This window comes from Euprymna scolopes, chromosome 7 (assembly GCF_053919585.1).
Source record: "Euprymna scolopes isolate OS-2025 chromosome 7, ASM5391958v1, whole genome shotgun sequence".
In the NCBI taxonomy this organism is placed as follows: Eukaryota; Metazoa; Mollusca; class Cephalopoda; order Sepiida; family Sepiolidae; genus Euprymna; species Euprymna scolopes.
Genome location: NC_136488.1, coordinates 113,443,754 through 113,465,364, shown reverse-complemented (window position 1 = coordinate 113,465,364; position 21,611 = coordinate 113,443,754). Strand labels below are relative to the sequence as shown.

The 21,611-nt window shown below is 30.1% G+C and overlaps 1 protein-coding gene across 24 annotated transcripts in view; it reads left to right on the top strand.

The window, feature by feature from the left end:
- Positions 1-21,611, top strand: part of LOC145279892 (protein scribble homolog) — a 772,271-nt gene that overhangs the window by 434,742 nt on the left and 315,918 nt on the right. For 16 of the 24 annotated variants that reach the window (XM_080131386.1, XM_080131375.1, XM_080131384.1 and 13 more), the window contains one exon: positions 15,077-15,097. The exons of 6 other annotated variants lie outside the window; for them this stretch is intronic. In XM_080131386.1, coding sequence (XP_079987512.1) covers positions 15,077-15,097 — 21 coding nt within the window. Of the gene's footprint in view, positions 1-247; positions 263-15,076; positions 15,098-21,611 lie in introns of all 24 variants that reach the window. 2 more of the 24 variants (XM_080131370.1, XM_080131371.1) reach the window with 2 other exon arrangements.

The window sequence follows — 21,611 nt, the reverse complement described above, 5'->3', positions numbered from 1 at the left end:
ATTTCTTGAATTCTGTATCTTGTCAGCTTTTATTTCTATTCATTTCCATTTATTTCTTTACTCCGTAAATTCATTTACAAAGATTAAATTATTAAAAATGATACTTTTTAAAAACTTATGAATCTTGATTTTAGTCTTTTAAATGTTATTTTGCATTAAATTCAAGTTGAATGAAAAACGGTTATATTTCTAAGCTAAAAATACTTTTTTATCCGTTTTTATTATTTTGTTTGTTTCTTGCAACCAGATCGCCATCATAAAAGTGAATATGTGTCTTTGCAACATATATTGATGTGCATGAAGTTGGATGTCAGTTCGCTGTGTCCACCCGCCCTATGTTTTATTTCCATTTTTTTAACGTATTTAATTATGTTTATTAATGTATCCATTCAGCTTTCTCTCTTTTTATTTTTTTTAATGATAGATTTCAATTTTTTTATCAACCCCAACTTTATTTATTAAAAAAAATATTTAGACATATATTCAATCAATTCGTTTTAGGGGTTTTAAACAGTTACAATTTAAAAAAAAAACATATTTGATTTATGTAAGTGTTTAGTGGTTCATGCATGCACAGATGTTGAAATCGTTCAGAAAGAGACGATTTTACATGCCCCCCCCATCAGATTCTGTGGATGTTAAGGCAATAAAAATGAATATTTTGTTCTAAATTTCATATATTATGCATCCGAGTCCCTGTCCTTTAAGACAATACCAGAATCATACTTACCAGATTTGGATTTTGAAAGTTTTAGTAAGATATATGAACACACATGCATACATTTATAAGGCACTGTCTGACATAAAACAAACCCTTATTAATAACAACTTCCCAAATTATATCCTTCACCAACAAATTAAACACACTTTAGCCACGATTACAAAAAACTCTAATAATAATAGTCTATTCTACTGTAACCAAATGCACACGAATTATAAAATCAACAAAAAATATTTTAAAATATCCTACAGAAACGCATTTCCACCATTGAAGAAAATTCTAAACTTAGATTCATCATTTATTACAAAAAATTTAAAACAAATCACTTACTAATACGCAACAACCCAACACCAAATTGCTAAAAACTCGTAACGTCATGTATGTTTTTAAATGTCCTATAGAGGAATGTGTCTCCAAAAACAATTCATACATCAGCATGACTAGAACTACTACTCTCACCGGCTTACATGTCACCTTTCCCCTAATGGCTCCATCTGGCAACACCTTATAGCATATGACACTTCTAAAAATGAATTTAGAAGCATATTAATAAAAATATACCGCCATTCTAGACATCTCATATTATAACCTGCGCCTCCCAATCATAGAAGCCCTGCTCATTCACATAAACAAACTGAAAACATCAATCAGGCTTAATGTGATGGAGAGGGTACGCTTAAATGTTTTTAAGCGATTTTAATTGACTTTTACAATAAATTCACTTAATGCAATTTTTTTAATTCATTACTCGCCTGAAGATGACTCATGGAAGTTAAAAACATTCGTGACTGTAGAGAATTTTATTAACACTTTAACATGAATGTTCGAACATTGACCCGCCAAATGGAAAAGGTGGATTGCAAGAGAAACAAATAGAAATTATCCCTGCTATTCAATGAAACACACACACATACACACTAACAGACACTTCTCCTTTATATAACAAACTAGCAGGGGTAGCCGGCATTGCCTGGGCCATATTAAAAAAAAAAATGAAGTTGCATTTGACTACATTTGCTAAATGATTTTTGTTTTTAAGCAATAATTTATATCAGTTTAAAAAAAAAAAATCCACTGTTATGAATTTGGAACGGGCATGTGAGTAAGAAAAAAAAGTTTCAAGTGGTTACAATTAAAAAAAATATTTATATTTGTGATTTACATAAGTCATGCTCATGCATTTAATAATAATCTAATCATGCATTTAATAATAATCTAATCTTTAAATCAGTCCTCAACTAAATCAACTGCTAATAAAAAAAAAATGAAATAAGAAAAATGATTTTTGTTTTAATTTAATTAACCACCTATAAAAAAAATTCTATTTGTTTTGAATCAAGTAAATTATACAAAGTATAAAGCAAAAAATATTTTTTTAAATCTTTTAACCCTGTTTCTGAAATAAATGTTTTCAAAAATATGTTAAAAATAAAAACAAAATGTCCACTGTAAAGTCAGTTCGAACATGAATGTCAAAATTAGGAATACAAATAATAATTACTGAATCTTACTAACAAATATTCTCATTAATTGTTGAAGCTGAATAGTTCTAAGATAGTCCTCTAACCCATTCGGCCATGGCAATGGTCATACCATAACATTTCAAATGTACTTAACATATCCAAGAGGTGAAGCAGTTTACACATACGCAGATGCTAAAATCGTTTAGAAAGAGACGATTTTACATGCTCCTCCCCCTTCATCAGATTCTGTGGTCATTAAGATAGAAAAAATGAATACTTTGTTCTACATTTCACATATTATGTGTCCAAGTTTGTCCTTTTAGTGAGACGTACAAACACACATATATGCATTCACACTAACAGACATCTCTCCGTTATATAATAGACTAGCGGGGGTGCCCGGCATTGCCCGGGCGTTTGAAGGTGTGTGTTGAGGGGGGGTAAAAAAGTGTTAGTCAGCAGGCAGGCCCGAACCTGTGACACGAAGGTAGAAGAGAAAGCGAAAGAAAACCTGAACTATTATCGCTACGCTATGGTGCCACAGGAATTGAAAAGCATTCAAATTTAGCGATGTCAATCAAAAAGTTGAGAATCATAGGAGGCGGGGCAGTAATGAAAATGGCTTTTAAACCTGGCCTGGGGGTACGTGAAGTTTTCCACTTTCTCTCGTGGTATTTATTTGTTTCCTGAAAAAGGGGGAACTCTGGCAGCATCAAAATGAATATCAATTGTCTGATATGAAGGGTTTCTCCGACATTGATCAAAGCTAATGGCTTTCAAGACATCCCAGCATAAAAGGTCAGGCACTGTACCTTTGCTCTGATTAGGTATGTTTTATTTATACGAAAAAGACGAACAAACATGTGAAAGGACGGATTAACGGGAATTTTTTAAAAGGCGATGTAAACAAATGTAGAGACAACGTCCATTCGCAAATCATAGATATTATAATCTAGGGAGTATATAAAAAGTTCTAAAAAATAGTAACATAAAAGCCTTTCACGGACAAACGTGCGCCACTTTTGCCTTTCATCTATATAGATGATATTGGACTCAGTATATAGTCATGATTTCAAAATTAAAAGAAAAAAATATATATGACTTTGGTGCTGTTAGCTAAAATCAAAACCAAAACATTTAGCATTCCAGCCTTATCCATTACTGTTTGAACTATGAATAAGAAATAGTTAAAAATGAACCAACGTATAAATGTATATATTTGCGCATGTGTACAAATAACATGTTTGGTTTACTTACGCCTGCCAACTTCCGATTTTTTTCTTCAATTTTGACCACTTGGCAAGTATTTTTCCCTAAAAATCTAGGAAAAAACGATTCATAAAAAATGCAATCACTTGACCTGCCTTACGCCACTCTGCAATGTTGTGTCGCTGAGATGTACTTTGGAAAAAAAAATGGAAACAGATGAACACACCGACCTAGTGAGTTTTATAAATGAGATTATATCTACAGTAGGTCAGGCAGCTATACTATTCAACTTCAATACTTAATGAGAATATTTGTTAGTAATATTCAGTAATCATTATTTATATTCCCAGAATGGCTGGATGTAACCCTGTGGCTTGTTTTGTTCATTAAAGGACACTACAAAGTTATTCATGGTCGGTAGTAATTATCTACTAAAATTACTTCAGTCCAGAATGATTTCTTCATGTTAAACTAAGGACATAAATATAATTTATAATTATGAAGATGTAAATTGTTAACTATAACCTATAAATATCGTTACTAAACACATAGTACATCACATCTCTAATAATGATTATTATTTTGAAATCTGCATATGTACAAAGAATGAATAGAAATACCCTCGCACTCATAAAATAATTACATAACCCCAAATCAATCACCCCAAATTAGGAACATTTTAAAATATTAAACATACAAGTCGATTTTTGTTATACTATCTTTAATAAGAAAATATGAGAAGGCAAGTTCAACATTTTGCAAAAGCTGAAGATACTTTATAAGAAACAATGAATCTGGAGAAAGAAATAATTTTGATATTCTTTGTAAAATTCTCTTGCAATTTTTATCACATATACGGGTGTTGACATTATATCACATATACGGGTTTTGACATTTAATCACATATACGGGTGTTGACATTTAATCACATATACAGGTGTTCACATTTAATCACATATACAGGTGTTCACATTTTTTCTCCCCAAAAATGATGAAAATACATATTTCATTTTCATACTTTAATCATGCATCACCTCAATCACAGAACTTGATTGCCATACTTTTAGGCTTATTATAATTCTTTTTACTTCTGCCACATATTTACCCAATCTCTTATTTTTCTTTTAAATATATTTTTCTTCAATTATTAAAGAATCTTTCAATATGCGAATCTAAACTATGCATGCACTAAACCAAACATATAATGCATCCAATCTCAACATAAAAATACAATTATAATATTAATACAGTTTCATATGTAAATACAAGGCAGACAGTAAGTTTTTTTTTCCAAGTAAATTTAATTGCAATAGTTTTGGCTAACAGACTTAATAAAAGAAAATTGTACAAGAAAAATGTGCACAAAAGAATAACAATAGAAAACAATGAAGTGGAATATGTTTTTCTTGAAAAATGCAGTTACAAATACAAGGGAATAATTAGTAGTATTTATCCAGTGTTGTCTGAGTGGATAACTAATACCTGGCGTGCACTGTGTGTTGTTAGTATTCTGCATATTATTTTTTTTTTATTTCTAATGTTGGGATAGTTTCCTTCACTCTCGCTTTGTTTTCAATCACATCTTTGGCAAATCATTGTTTTCATTTTTTGGAACTAACATTGAGCATAACTAGTGTTTGTATGTACTGAAGTATAAAAAACAACATCGTTTAGCAAAGGTTATAAATTAAAGATGCAATAAATATGAATCTCTTACACTTAGATTGCTCTCTCCCTACAACTAATTCCAAAATGTTTATCTGAATTGAGATTTGAGATGGTAAAGTTTATAAGTATATTTTTAGAAACAAACAATACTTGTAACTAAAATGAAAAAGTATATTAGAAATTCAGTAAGTCTCATTACAAAGAAAGAAAAGGAAGAAGCCAATCTTTTGTAAAAATAGCAAATTTTATTAACAAGTTGAATTTTGGAGCTGCTGACAATGAAATTTGGTAGAAAATACTGTTGATACAAGGCAACGTACACAGAACAAATGGCAAAATTGAAAGATTCAGTAATTTTCAATTAAGTATTTATTTACTAAATAAGTTTGTTTACGAAATAAATATTTAATTGAAAATTATTGAATTTTTAATTGTCGTTTATTCTGTTTGCCCTGTCTTGTATCAACAGTATTTTTTAGCAAATGTCAAGATTCAATTGCTTACATATTGCACACGATACTTCAAAGAAATTACATCATTTTTATTTTATTAATGACTGGCAGGACCCATGTACTGGTGTTGTCAAGTGAAAATATGACATAAAGCCAGAATAGCTATAATCTTTGATTACCTAGCCGAATCCACTGGCTTCCATTGTTGGCACTGGTGGTTAGTGTTGTTTTAGGATATTTACTTGCCTTTACAACTGCCACTGCCAATGCATGACAGTCAGTATTGATCACCGTCATCCCGTGGCAGGCACTGTCAGTTATTGCTGTATTGAGGCAATTACTTGTGGCGCCAGCTGCCTTAACAACTCTTGTTCATAGTCATCAAGTGTTGGTGGATGACGGCTATGAGCAATGTAGTGTTCGCTGCATTGGTGTAGATGTTATATCGCAACGTGTTTTGCAAGTATGCAGAATACGGACCGTGCCATATTTTACATCTTATGTTAAAATAAAGTTATACTGTATATGGTAAGTATTGTTTAAATAATTGTTAGGTTCCTCCCATTTTAAAACTGGATGAATAAATAATAACGTTAGTATTTCATGGTTCGTATTCTGCAAAAACACTCATGTTTTAGATAATAAGAGCATGAATGCGATCCAGCATTTTTGTTTATGCAAAATTTGTAAAACTATAAAAAAAACTATTTTTTATATTTGTTTTTTAGAAATATTTCTTTATTTGCCCAAATATGTTCCGTTAATGAAGATGAAAACTTGTGCAAGCTATGGCGGCAATCAGAAAACCTTGCATATAGTATGTTATCCATGTACATTTTGGAAAAATTGAAATGAATCAAAATTTATACTTGTAAAAAATCAGATATATTCCATCAATAATGTGTCCCTTAAACTTCCCATATGAAATTGTTTATGTAGGAGAAGAAGAAAGAAATGCCATAAAAAAAAAAAATAGAAAGCCACAGGTCTGCTGGTCATTACAAAAACAGCATCTTTGTTTATGTATGGGCAGTGAAATCAAAGATAAATCAATAACATGTCCCATAAAAGAATTTTGTTCATACATATACATATCTTTTATAAAAACGCTGGGGTAATTTCTTAAGTAGGTTTGACTCCACGGTGTGAATGTGGTATTATTATATATATTATTATTATTAATGTTACCAGTTAAGAGTAATATCCAAATAATTTTCAGTAATCAAGGTTCAAAGACCCTGTACCCTTCCCCTCTCCTCCAATTTCTTATAGGACTTTATGCCTAAGTTTCTCGTTTTTATAATTTTACTTGTTTTTGTATTACATTAACTTTGTAACTTTTAAAGGTCAATGAACTATATATCGATCTCATACGGTTGTGTTTTGTTCAGAAAATACTGTAAACCGATATTTCCTTATTCTGAAAAATGCAAACAGACAGCCAATCTTATTGGATGGATTTTACTGGGGAGCACTCATTATTTTATGAATTAAAAGCGAAAAAGCTAATATCAAATGTATCTATCAAAGAAGCAAACAGGAGTGGCGAATCAGTAAAACTTGCAACCGATGGTTACGAATAGGAGATTAAGAGAAGGAAATAATTAGGGAGAAGAATTTTTGCTACCATTTGTAACTAAGACATAGTTTGGATTATGACATGTCTATGGATAAGTATAAGATTTTACATAAAATAGTGGCTAGTACATCAGTGTTTGTCATGTTATGATGTTTGTTTCCATAGGGGAATAATTTTTCCTATTTTAGTATATGTAGATAATAAAGAAATTGTTTTTAACCTTTTCAAAGTTTATATCATTTTCTCCAACCTATCATCAATATAAAGAAATACTGTATATTCCTAAATATAATAGCAATTGTTCTAAAAATAGAAATCAGTAAAAGTGAATAAGAAGAAATAAAAAGATTGAAAAGGGTTCAGATATTTTTAGCCAAACTAGATGCAAATAGCTTGTAGGAATAAACTTTATAATGACAAACTTAGAAAGTATAATTTTATATATTAAATAAGACTAAACTTGTATTTATGATAAAATAAAGCTTGTATTTCATAATATTTGGATCTTTTTACAAAAGAAAACAACTGTAAAATTTCTCTTTGACTAAATATTGATTGGTATTTGACATATCCTTTAAAAGCTGGAGTTTTCAGATATATTCATGTAAACACATGATGATTATCTTGAAATATATTTTATTTGTGTAAATTAATGGAGTTCCTATTTACTTGCCAGAGTTAGACACCAAGGTTGATTTTTGATGTGAGGAAACTAATGGACTTGTCCAGCTTCACAGGTGTAATGAGAAGAGATGTTAAAACTATATCTCGAGCATTTAAACTGCATTGACTTAGGCTGATATTCTGGCAGCAACTATTGCTAGTTTTACACCTTTCCCACATCACTTGAATATTAACTAATGATCATGTATCTCTCATACAGGGCTTAAGTTGACCTCTAAGTCATGCCCTCCTCCTCAATTATACCGTACAGCCCACTGAATCTGGAGACTAATATCTACATTTAACTTCAAAGATTTATTGCTTCCAAATATTATTTATCAGATTCAAAGATTTATTGCTTCCAAATAATATTTATCAGATACCCAAGTTATCAGATTTTTTAGTGAAAAAAATTTATTTTTTCAACTAACACTCCTCAATCATAACATCAGATTCAACTATATATATATGAAACAATTGAATTTCACAAAATTTCTCATTTTTTATATTTTATGGATTCCAATGATGATGAATAAAAAGATTTACTCAAAAGATAATTTTACTGACATAATTGAACTTTTTTCTTGATTATTTTAAAATTCTATATTACGGACATTAGGAAGTTTTCCTGGCCATTTTAAGTACAGTTGTTTTTCATTAAACGCAGAAACAACCTAATATTATGAGCCTAAAAAGTAGTTTTGTAGTATCATTACATAATTCCTATTCGGCATTCTAATTCTAAATTTTTTTTTAATAAAAAATTCAATCATTGATTGAAAAACTTTCTTATATCATAATAACATGGATTTATATTTAACAATAAAATATTTAGTAAATATTTATTTAATTCGATTCTTCATCCAAATGTTTATTGCTATTTTACATGATGTAGTGAAGAAGATTGAATGTCTTTGTTGATCGCATGTGCTATACCATCTGGAGTCATGCACACTTAGTAGGGAAATTCAAAGGAAGGCAGATCACAAGGAAAACTTCAAGACTAATAGAATCTACAAGAATCCCCAAAATGCAAGAATGGGCCACGCTATGAATCTGCTGTCTTACCACAGCAAGATGTTCTTGCTGCTGCACTGTTCCTCTTCCTAGACACACACATACACACACAGACAATTTTCCTTTACATATAGACTCCTTGAGGAGTAGATATTTCTTTCCAAATTACTATACAAAAATATCTGCCCCTCCCCACACAAAACCTGGCCCAGTTATCCTCTAAAGAATGAAAAAAAATATTTTAGATATTATTCATCCAAAACAATGCTGATCAACAATATACCAACTTTGTGGTTGTTTTTTTTTTTTTTCTCTTTCAACCAGAAATGCATACAGACAACTGACCTTTGTATAATAGATTAGCAATTATTATAATGAATTTTCATATGTCATTATTGAAGCAAGCCTAACACATATCTATTCACTTTTGTTGTTTTTAACTAGCTGGCCACCCAGCATAATCTAGTCATAAAATATGCATAAATATTGTATTCATACAGATTTCTTATTTATTATTATAGAGCAAATTCTCTATTGATTATTATCCGATATATAGTAATTATTTCAAAAGTTATAAAAATAATATATCTTGCATATCATCTACTAGAATTAAAATAGAGCGTTTAGTACTCTAGCCTTAGTTGTTAGTTATCTCTGCAGTGTCGTTACAGTTTGAGCTACCGACAGATTAATATGAAAGGTTAAAACTTAAACGAATGTTTAATTTATTATAATTATTATTAATTTAATGTTTATTATTATTATTAATTTAATGCACAAAAGTAACAGCAGGAGTAATGTTTTATTCGACTTACCCATTGAAGGTCAGCTGTTTTGTTTTCAATTTTGACAAATTAGCAGCAATTTTTGCTGGCTAAAAAACAAATTGAAAGTATGTTACAGATTCACATACTCTGTATATCAAATTTCAAGTCTGTAGACCAAATATTCAGAGAGAAGTTTAGTAAAAATGTTTTACACACACAGACAAGGTTACTTTTATATACATCTATAGATATATATATAAATATTTCTGTATGCTGGAACATTTTTGTCTTAAATTCTATGCCTTTATGCAGAATATAAACCTATGCATGAATAGAATTCATTATAATAATGCAATAGAAGCAATCATTTAATAAGAAACCATAAAAATGAATAAGAAATTATCATTCGTTTTTCAAAGAAATATGCAAATGAGTTGGCCTTCATGTAGCCATTTGCATATCAATAACTGAGTATATTAAGAAGTTTGTTTTAATAATTTTTAAATAGAAAAGGTAGTTTTTTAATATCAATGTCAGAGTGAGGAAAAAAGAACTCCACTTTATAGTTGTATATAGATTAATGTTTCAAGTAGCAAAGTTTGTGAAGCAATAGTGAGCTGGCAGTCACGTTTATATATAAAAATATATTTTCAATGCTAAGACAAAATGATGAGAAAAAAAACAAAAAAAGACTTTCCCCGATTAAGAGGAGCTAAAATTAGAATAAGTTAAAAGCATAAAGTTATGTGTAGACTTTATTACATTATCAAGTCAATAAAGGTTTTTCTTGTAATTTTTGATGTTCAACTTCAAAATTTCATAACTCCTTTCATAATAAACTTTATTAATCAAAATAAGAACCATTAGAATCGACACATTTTCGACAACGAGAAACAAGTTTATTTATCCCATTAGCATAGAAATCCGGAGTTCTGGAAGCGATCAAGTCATTAAAGGCTGGTTCGGCATTATCTTGCCTTTTGAAGCATTTTTTGCGCAGGAAGTTGTTTCTATTTACAATGCCTCCCCACGGGACAGAGTTAGACACCAGGGTCGTTTTTTAACGCGGAGAAAAGGAACAAAAATAAAAAATTGTCTCAGTCGTGAAGGACTTCTCCTCCACTGACAGAGAACAAGAAATTGAAGTGTAGCATCTGAAGAACAGATACTACACTTTGATTTTGTTTATATATTTTATTGCTTTTAAAATTTTGTAAATACAAAAAAACAAAAGATTATCAAACAACAAAATTAGGCACAAGGCCCTACAAGAAATTGGGGAGGGGAAGGGTTCAGGGTCTTTGTGACTAAAGTGATTAAAAAGTAATAAATGTAGACTTTGGAGTCTTACTCTTGACTGGCAACATTTACCAAAATACCTCATTCACTCTATGGATCTTAAACTAACTAATAAATCCCCAGCGTTTAAGAATCAAAACCATATTTACAATTAATAAACAGTTGTCTGTGTGTTTGTGTAAGCATTTTTTTTTTTTTTTTTTTTTTTTTTTTTTTTTTTAAATATATTAATTTTGTGCATGTGTGAAAAATAAAGTTCAATTTCATTGGTAAATAAAAAAGTTTTTGAATTAAGAAAAGGATTGCTCGTGGAGAGGGGAAAACTAATTAAAAGTGTTCATATCCAAAACAAAAAATAAATCCTACTGGGTTGTTAGTGAGACCCCCTGTACTAATCTAGGTGACTAGACCCCCCACTGTTTTCCGGGGAACCGAAAACAAGCAGGGCGATCCCTAATGGGGATTGGGGAAAATATCTTAATGGCAGTGGGAGAAAACAAAGCAACGGGTGGAGGGGGGTTGGAAGGTGACCTCTGAGTAGGGGAGTGACCGAGGATGTTGAAAAAGCAAGGATGTGGCACAAGGATGTGGCAGACTCAGGGGTTCTCTAGTACCAAAAAATAAAATCAGGAACAGGATCTCATTTATACCACCAGTCAAGAGTCTTCTTAAGTTACCCGAAGGCCAAGCAGGAAGTTGTTGAGATGCTTGAAAAAGTGATAATTGGTCGGCGAGAGGTCCGGTGAATATTGCGGATTAGGCAGAGTCTCGCAACCCAATTTGTTCAGTTTCTGCACATTGGAGCTTCTGATGCATTTCGTCAATTTGTCAGCAGTACTTCTCCACCATAATCGTTTCACCTGGATTCAAGAAGCTGTGATGGATGAGACCGGCCACAGACCACCAAACAGTCACCATAATCTTTTTTTGTGTGTAATTTTGGCTTCAGGAAATGTTGTGGAGCTTCTCCAGCATCCAACCACTGTGCCAAACATTGCTGGTTGTCGCAGAGGACCCACTTCTCATTACATGCCACAATCCGCTCGAGAAATGGGTCGATTTTGTTGCGCAGAAGGAGCGTAGAAGATACCTCAAAATAACGATTCTTTTCAGTATCATTCAATTCATTGCAGATTTGAATTATGTCCATGCTGTCGAAAAGCCTGCAAAAAAATAAATGAAGAGATTGAGAATGGTAACGAATAATACGATTCGATAGACCAAAAACCGTGCTTCAAAATGATATATATATATGGCTGTATATATCAGAATATAAAAGTAACATATGTGAGAAAACAATATTGGTTTTGCATCAACCTAATATTTGTAGAATTTCAGCTTTTTCTCCTCTTCTGACGATAAACATTTAGCTTCAAAATATCATGGCCTAAAGAGTTTTCTCCCCATTCTCTTTTTTCTAACCCTTATTCGCTTTATAATGTAATAAAATTTCTATGTAACTTTTATCTTATTCCTAAACTAACAGGACTTGTGAACCAGCATTGCCCAGTAGAAGCCCCCCTCCCCTCACAAAAACATAAACTACAGTTATTGGTGGCCATTGCTGTCCCTGAACAATTGCAGACACTAGCAGCCATGGCCGAAATGAAATAATCAGGCTTTCACTGGCGATTAGTGCTGGTTTGTGGCGATTATATGCAGGTACTGTTTGAATTCAAAAAAAGCAATTAAGTATGAATTAATAGAATTACGAAAAATAGGTCATTAGAATAATAATGGAAAGTAAAAATGGAAGTTTTAGAGGTTAGTGATTCTCACTGTATATGAACTGTTTAGAGTGATCAAAATTAGTAGTAGCAGTCTAGCTGTCTCCATTCGTTATTCAAGTCTTCCTCTTTTCAACTCTTCCACCAATAGCATTAAAGTAATGACTTTTTTTAATGTGTAAAACAAAACAATTACCACTTTTTTCATTTCACTTCTTTGAGTATTGTCATGTTAAGAACGGCGTCTTGAATAGACATCCTAAACATCCCCATGTAAAGAATGGTTTTCGAAATAGATAACCCCCTTTTTGGGGGGAGAGGATAATTCCCCCAAATTTAACTGTGATAATCGTTGTCAGCATACCCTCTTACAAATGTTATTAAAAAAAAATGGTGGGGGCAGTAGGAGAGAAGTAGATTTGTTTATCACATGTGCTTACAAACCTGGCAGCCAGTAAATTACAGTACTTAATACAGGTCTTTATATCTCTATAAGTACTAGTCTCTGCCAAATTTGAATGACATTTTCTTAATCAGCATAGTCAAAAACCTACAAAAGTTGTCATTCTAAAGAAAATTGTGAAGGTGAACATAATAAACAAATTGTAAAAAATGTGAAACATTCATTGTTTTCTATTAATATTTCTGTCAATAAATATATTTTTAAATATCTAAAAGTTTAACAAAATATATTACATATTAACTGAAATAAACATAGTTATTTGAAAAGCTATGCAAATAGAAAATATAAAAACAATTGATAAAAAAGTTTACATATTTGTATATATTTTTATCATAAAGGAAGTGAAAAAAATATTAAATATAGTTAACTATTAAAATACTTTAACAGTTTTAAAATGTGAATTTTAAGTTAAGAAAGCATTAAATTCAATAATAAGTTGAGAAAGCATTAAATTCAAAATACATAAGTATGAATCCAGTAGATGATATTGCCGAAACAGTTATTTTTAAATTGGCTACAATTTTAATAGATTGCACAAGTTTAAATAAAGTATATTTAAAGAAAATACATTAAAAAACATAACTGTGTTTAAAAGAATATAATTACTGGAACAAATGTACAACGCGAGCAAGCAAGAGAGAGAGAAAGGTAATGTTTGTTGTTTTTTCTTTGGCATAAAAAGAAATGTAAAAAGCGAGCAAGAGAGTTGGGAAGAATATATACAGAGAAATATGGGTAGAGAGAGAGAGAGGACATGCAAACTTATGCCATATAATGTAAGAAAATGAACGCAGCAATTTACTCAGAAGGCAAAAGTAGGTATCATTGCAACGCCATATTTGAATGGTACATTAACGTTTGAATACCATTAATTCAGAATATAGGAAAGGTCAGAGGTTAGCCAATCAGAATGAGTGGAATTAGTCTGGGGAGACTTTGTTATTTTGTAATGGAAAAGGGAAAGATTATGTTGTGTCTGAGTTTATGATCCAGTTACGAAGGGTGAAACCTTATATCTGTCTAAAGTGCAGAATTCCTCCTGATGATGACTGGGGGCGGTAGGAGGACTTGATATTTAGAGGGAAAATGGGAACTACTTCCTCTAAAGATGGTTGCGATTGTGATGATGTGATACCAGTATGAAATGTAGGATTTTATTATAATGACTAAATGTGTCTAAAATGGCATTCTAAAGTTACATAAGGTAGTGATTGATAGTCTAGACATAATAAATTTGTATGTGGCATCTGTTGTTGCAAACCTACAATATTATACTTTAGTTCAGAGGGGAATGTCTACAATCAATATATATATATATATATATATATATATATATATATATATATATAATAATGTCCTTGAGAGTTAGTACCTAATAAGAAGTAAATCTATATTTTAGTATAAATTCTTATTTATAAAAACATTTTGGTTACATATGTATTCCTTATTCAAGGCTAAACCTTTCAGACTAATTCCACAGTGAAGATGCTGAGAAAGACTACAATTATTCATTAAAACAGTCACAACACACTATAATGATATATATATATAATATAAAATTCTAAAACAATTTAAAAAATATTTGAATAAATCTTGATAACAAATGTTTAAAAATCATTCAGAAAATTAAATTCAATTGATGTTAGTCATCTGTGAAAATCTTTGTTTTAGTCACCTTACATGAGAACTTTTCATCATAAAATTTCTTTTCTGTTTCTGCAACAGAACCATCTATAAAAATTCTTTCTGCAGTTTGCAGATTGATATTCCTTTCTCCATTTGAACATTAACAATTTGTTGTCAAATGAATGTCTTATTTCTGATGGATTTGAAAGGCATATGTGTGGATGTTTCTTCTTTTTTTATACCTGTGTTATCTGCTACTGATGATGATGATGGTGGCAATGGTCGTAATGGTTTTGTTCATTGTTATTGCCTGTCATCCATTGCTTGCCTTGCTTCTCTGCCATCAGGCATCCCCATCCCAGCTAAATTATTTTTAGTGAAATACTCATCTACATCTTATTCCTTCCCTTTTGTTGTTGCAGCAGTTTTATACTTTCCTGGAGGTCAGTATCTTGTGGAATGTCTCCTTACAGTCTCGTCTGAAATAATAAACTTTCTCCACCTGTTTTTTTTTTTTTTTTTTTTTTTTTTTAATATTAATTCTCACGTGGTTAAATTGCAAGTGACAAACTGCAGCATTTATCTCCATTTTTAATCGTTTATTAGATTTGTATTTTATACTAATAAAAACAAAAAAATGTGTATTATTTGCATTATTCGCATTACTATTCTCAGCTTCGTTATTTTTCATAACGTTTTGGCTAATGTAACCGCAGATCTTCTTTTTGAATTTGGGAATCTTCAGTTTAATTTCATGAATCTATGGTGATCTTGGGTAGATTGTTGTTATTCTGTCAGGTATAGGTAGAATTGCTAATTTATGTTGCCTTTAGTTATTATCACTTGTAGTTAGGATTGATCTTCAACTTCCAGAAGAGTGTCACTTAGAATTGATTGTTAATCAACACTGTTGACCATTAGGAAGCTTCATTGGCCAAAATGTTATGAATATATGAGAACAGTAGTTCGAATGATCCAAATACAAAGTATAAATTCCATCTCCAAAATTCTTAATCATAAAAAAAAAAACAGTAACATAAATTAATGATTATATATACTTAGAAACTATTTTTATACAATGCCAAAAAATAAAAAATTATCCATCCTTTTAAGTTTTGGTATTAAAATAAAAATAAAACCTATTTATTCAGTGAAAAATGTGGAGATTTTAACAATAGCTATTTTACAAATTTAGCTTTAAAAAATATGGATGATTTTTTTTCCTAATAATCTATATACTATTAAAATAGTCTACATACTATATCATATAAATATAAACTTTATTATCTAGACAATAACATAAGTTTTAGTTAACTACAGCCAGTTTATGCTTTTTTTTTTTTTTACGAATTGATTGGTTTTTGAATATGAATAATATAAAGTATAAATCAGTTTTACAAATTTCTGCTAATAATTTTTCAATGAAAATTTTTTTGAATGGCTTTTATTTCTACCAATACTTTTATTTAAAAAACAACTGAATATTGCAAATTTGCCATTTTATTCAATGCCCATTCACCAGGTGGCATCTGAATAATAAGACCCTTTTAAAAAGAGCTTTTATAAAGTAAAAATCAACATTAAGATTGAAGTATTAAATATTCTAAAGGGTTAGATTATAAGAACAAATAGGCATGTGTATCTGTGTTTAACCTAATGGATATAATTGGAGACAATGTAATTGATTATGGATAATTCAAATCTTATCAGATCTATTTATAAATTATGTCGTTGGCAATCTATGAATAAACTAGCAAATTCTGATCATATATAATATTTTTATGGTAATTAATGTGGTCCATCATTAAATAATTTTAAAAGGTTCATGTTTTTGAACCAAATTAACACAAAAATTATATTTGAATTCGCAGTACATTGTGAAAAGAAGTTAAATAACCTTAAAAGAGATGTCATAAAATGTGAAGAAAAGTAAAGTAAAAATAACTTTCAATGCATTATTTACAATTGGTATTATTTGTTTTTAGCAAAGATTTAGCAAAGTTTGAAAACAGATGAAACCAAAAAAAAATTTTATTAAAAAAAAATAGTCTAGTTTCTTTGAAAATAGTATTAAAAGTGTGATTTTTTTTTTTCATATTACAGTAGAACTCTGGATACGGCATTAAAAATTAGTAACAAAATACAGTACAATATATAATACACATGTATATAATCAAATAATATTATAAATAAGACTGTAAGGCAGGGCAAATACCATAACCAGAGGCCAGAAAAGTATTGTATTCCACATTGTTACCTGAAAATACCATATCGTGGGGTTCTACTGTAATACCAAAATAAAATTCTATTGGATGTGCATTTATTTTGGTGATTTTCATATAGATCTTGCTTTACATCAACTTAATAAAAAATAACAAAAATAATCTCACTGACAATAAGCTTATCAAAATATTTCTCAATTTTATTTTATTGCCAGTTAAATTATATTTTTTTTATTCCTGTATTCCAACAATATTGATCTTTAGTACCTACCTTTTATTTAACATCTTACCTTAGATTCAATAGGTTGATTCAATTATAAATTGTGATTTGAATCACTAAATATCATTCATTGTAATCTTTGTTTTATACAATTTTCCAGTTATTTTGAATTAAATTTATTTTTTAAGGCTACAGTTTTTTGTCTGATTGATTCCAAGAAGATCCATTGAAATGTTTACTCATTCAATATAAATTTTATTTTGCTTTAATATTAAACCAACTTTAAGTACTCATAGATCTTCTTTTTTTTTTTTAATATGATTTATATTTTTTAAAAACAAATTAATGTTTTGAATAAATATTTTAAATATTGGAAGGTATTTTTTTATATATGAAATCCACAGTAGATCAGTTTTGGCTTGAAATATTCCAAAAGAATTATTGTTTAAATCACATTCTTATGATGTTGTATTAGGTATGCATATATAGAAATTATTTTCCCTATTTTTTTCTGTAAATGATAAATCTTGCTGTTTGACATCTTGCTAAAGTATTGTTGAAAACTACCAATTAATATTTTTCTTTATATATATATATATATATATATATATATATATATATATATATATAAATAAACGTTGTGCTTTGCTCTTATGTTAACTTTTACTCTTTTCTCTATCTCTCAAGCCCCAGTTCATTAAATTGTCGTCTACTTATCTGGAAAATTATCAAGTTATTAACAATTAACAGCATGATCATCGTTGTTGTTATTAAACCTCCACTATGATTCATGAGCACTTTCAACAATTAGCTGAAATATTTGTAAGACTCAAAACTTGCCACTTATATTTTTCTCATAAATTCTTTCTCAAGATAAACACTTTTGTCTGTAGATATGTTGGAAAATATCTATAAAAACCCTGCAGTTAGCCTTCTTTTTCATGGTAAAAAATTGATCAAATTAGTGTATACTTTTTTCTTTACATGGATTCTATTCAATTTGAGAAGCATAGTTTTAAATAGTCATATATAAAAGTTACATTTCACTCTAAAAATTTTACTTACAGATTTTATCTCCACACCCTATCCAAATAAAAACTCTTCCACATCTACTGTCTTTGGTAACAGCAAATGCAAGTTATGTTCACTATTGTTCAGGATACTGGATCCAATTTAGCTTACACTTTCCAATACTTTACCCTTCTCCTTAAAATAACAAAGTGTATTTTGATGTTAAGAAATGAAATTTTAAAACATGATGTAATTTGATATTTTTTAAAATATCGTACATGATGAGGGTTTTCCAATGAAATACTAATCTAAAAACAAATTTTTAAATCTTATGCCAGCAGGCCAAGTATGTGAATCAAATTATCCAGTAAAAAAAGAAAAAAAAAACACTAAAAAAATAATTTGGCACGTTTATTTTTTTCAAAGAATGTTTTGGTGTGATATTTTACTTATAAATTTGCCTTATGAAGGGTGACATCAAGAATCATCATTTATTATCTGACAAGTTTTTAATAATTCTATTTATTTTTTTTATTTCAATCTTCTATTTCAATATATTTCTAAACAATACTCGTTTAATATATAAATTATTATTATTGTTGTTGGAATAAGTAGTATTTACAGTTGTTTTATCTTTCCATGATCGTCAGCAACAAAATTGATATTTTTGTTACTGCCAATCGTCTCAAATGCCTTCTTTTGATTGCAAAACATTAAAACAATTCTATTTAGTTATTTTTTTTGGGGGGGGGGGATTGCATCCTCATCCACAAAAAATGTACAGTAATTACTACATAACATTAATGTTATCACATGTATGCTATTTTGTCTGGAAATTATGCAAATGGATAATCATTTTGCATTAAAATCTAAGCTAATGGGTTCAAAATATTTCTAACAGCAGTAAGTGCAATGCTAAAATAAGTGGTGGATAAATAACAAAGCACTAAATAATGGAACCTATATAATTGTGTATGTAATTTGTTAAATTATTTTGAGGTGAACAATGTTTGTTGGTTAGTTGATACTAGCAGTTCAGCCCGGCTTTGTTCGGGTCCTATGTACTGTTCATAACTTTATGTATATATATTAAAATGTTTGACTCGTGTCCAGATAACCTACATCTAAAATTTCAACTGTTTCGACCCAAAATTGGTGGAGGAGTTTGGTAGAGTCTGCACAGGTCAACTCTGTAAACTTTAACTTCTTGGCAGTCAAATCTTTGTCCAAAAACTTATTAAAAAGCTTGCTGCATGTCTGATACCCTTTATGTAAAATTGCAAATGTTTAGACTCAAAATTGGCTGAATAGTTTGCTAGAGACCGCAAAGGTAAAATCTTTTGAACTTTGACCCCTTGACAATCAAATTTTTGGCCAAAAATTGATTTAAAAGCTTGCCCTATGTCTAAATATACTTTACGTAAAATTTCAAATATTTAGACCAAAAATTGGCTGAGTAATTTGGTAGAGACCGCAGAGGTCAAATTTTTTTTAACTTAGACCCCAATTTTGACCCCTTAACATTTATTGTTCTGGCCTCAAATCAAATTAAAAAGTTAGATCTATGTCCAAGTAACCTACATCTAAAATTTCAAGTGTTTAGACCCAAAATTGGTGAAGGAGTTTGGTAGAGTCTGCAAAGATCAAAGCTTTGACCCCTTGACAGCCAAATTTCTGATCAAAAACCAATTAAAAAGATTTTCCCAAATCTCAATATTCCTCCTGTCAAATCTCGAATCTGTAGACTGAAAATTGACAAAGTAGTTTGGTAGGGAAATGTACACACACAGACAAACAATTTCACTTTTATAGATATATAGATAACTAGCATGGGTGCCCGGCATTGTCCGGGTGTTTGGAGGTGTATGTTGAGCAAAAAAAAAAAAAAAAAATGGTAGTTGGAAGGCAGGCTCGACCCCGTACTGCAAAGGAGGAAAAGAATGTGAAAAAAAAAGTGACGTCTTTGCTCTTACGACCACCACCAAACCGGAAGTGACAGACAATCGAAAGGAGAGGATGACTTTCAAAAATATCGTCGAAAAAAGTGAACCCTCCCTGTAGAAAAGTGCCCAGTTGAAAGTGAAAATATTAATGTTTTTTTTTGTTTTTTTTTCCAATTTTTCGATATTTGTTGTCTGAAAGTTCGAACTTCAAAACGATACTGATCTTGTAAAAATCTGTTGCCTCTGTCGAAAGTTTTAGGCAGACATACAAACATACATACATTTGTATATTGGTAACTCAAATTTTTGACCCAAACTGATTAAAAAGCTTGCCCTATCTTTGAATACCCTTTATGTAAAATTTCAAATGTTTAGACCAGAAATTGTCTGAGTAATTTGGAAGAGAAAGTTAGATCCATGTCCAAGGAACCTATATCTAAAATTTCAAGTGTTTAGACCCAAAATTGGCGGAGGAGTTTGGTAGAGTTCTCAAAGGTCAAATCGTTGAACTTTGACCCCTTAACAACCAAATTTCTGGCTAAAAACCAATTATAAAGATTTTCCCAAATCTCAATACTCTGTATATCAAATTTGGGGTCTGTAGACTGAAAATTGACAGAGTTATTGTGTAGGGAAATGTACAGAGACAGACAGACACTTTCACTTTTATAGATATATAGGTATGCATATTTATCTGCCATTTTACAAATACCTGTAATGAAGAACATAAATGTGATAGAGGCCAATTGTTGCATATCACACGGGGAATGAAAAAATCAATAAAAGATGGAAAGTAAACGTGGCGAATAACACGGGGAAACACCGAGATGCGTGTTCACAATATGATTAATTGGCTTAGAATATGAATTCAGTATGGGAACTGTGCATTAAAATTTAACCATTTTAATGCAATGGTTTATAATGTGCTTGTTCACAATATGAATTCAATATGGGCTATCAAATGATTTAAAAAAATAATAAATAAAAATTTTTCATATGTGAGTGTTTATTAATGTAAAACAAATGTCAAAATAATCAGTTCATCAAATTCAATGTGGTCATACAAGAGGAAAGATAAAGGAGGGTGGCACACAACAAACATGAGTATCAACTTTGCTAATCTTCAGATTAGTATACATATAAAAATTTATCCATTACAATTTTCTTTATTATTAAAATTCAATCTTTTTTTATATTAGAATCTTCAAATTATCATTGTTTTCATGTCTCTGATTATCTTTGTTGACTTCATAGTCCATCCGTTTTGAATCTAGAGTCTTAAATAAAGATAGATACAATATAAAAAAAAAAAAAAGTCTTGTAAGTTTCACCTCGATCTAGAACACCAAATACAGCATGTTTCTAATGTTTGCTGACAAACTGGGGAAATATCTGAAAAAATGTCTTCTAAGGTTATTTTCATTTAGCTTTGACTTCCTCACTTAGATCCATAGATTTTTTCTCTCCGTAATCTCTATTCCTCATTCATTCATGCATGTGCGTGTGTGCGGTGAGTGAGTCATTATCTGTCTATGCATTTGGAATGCTAACATCAAGCTGT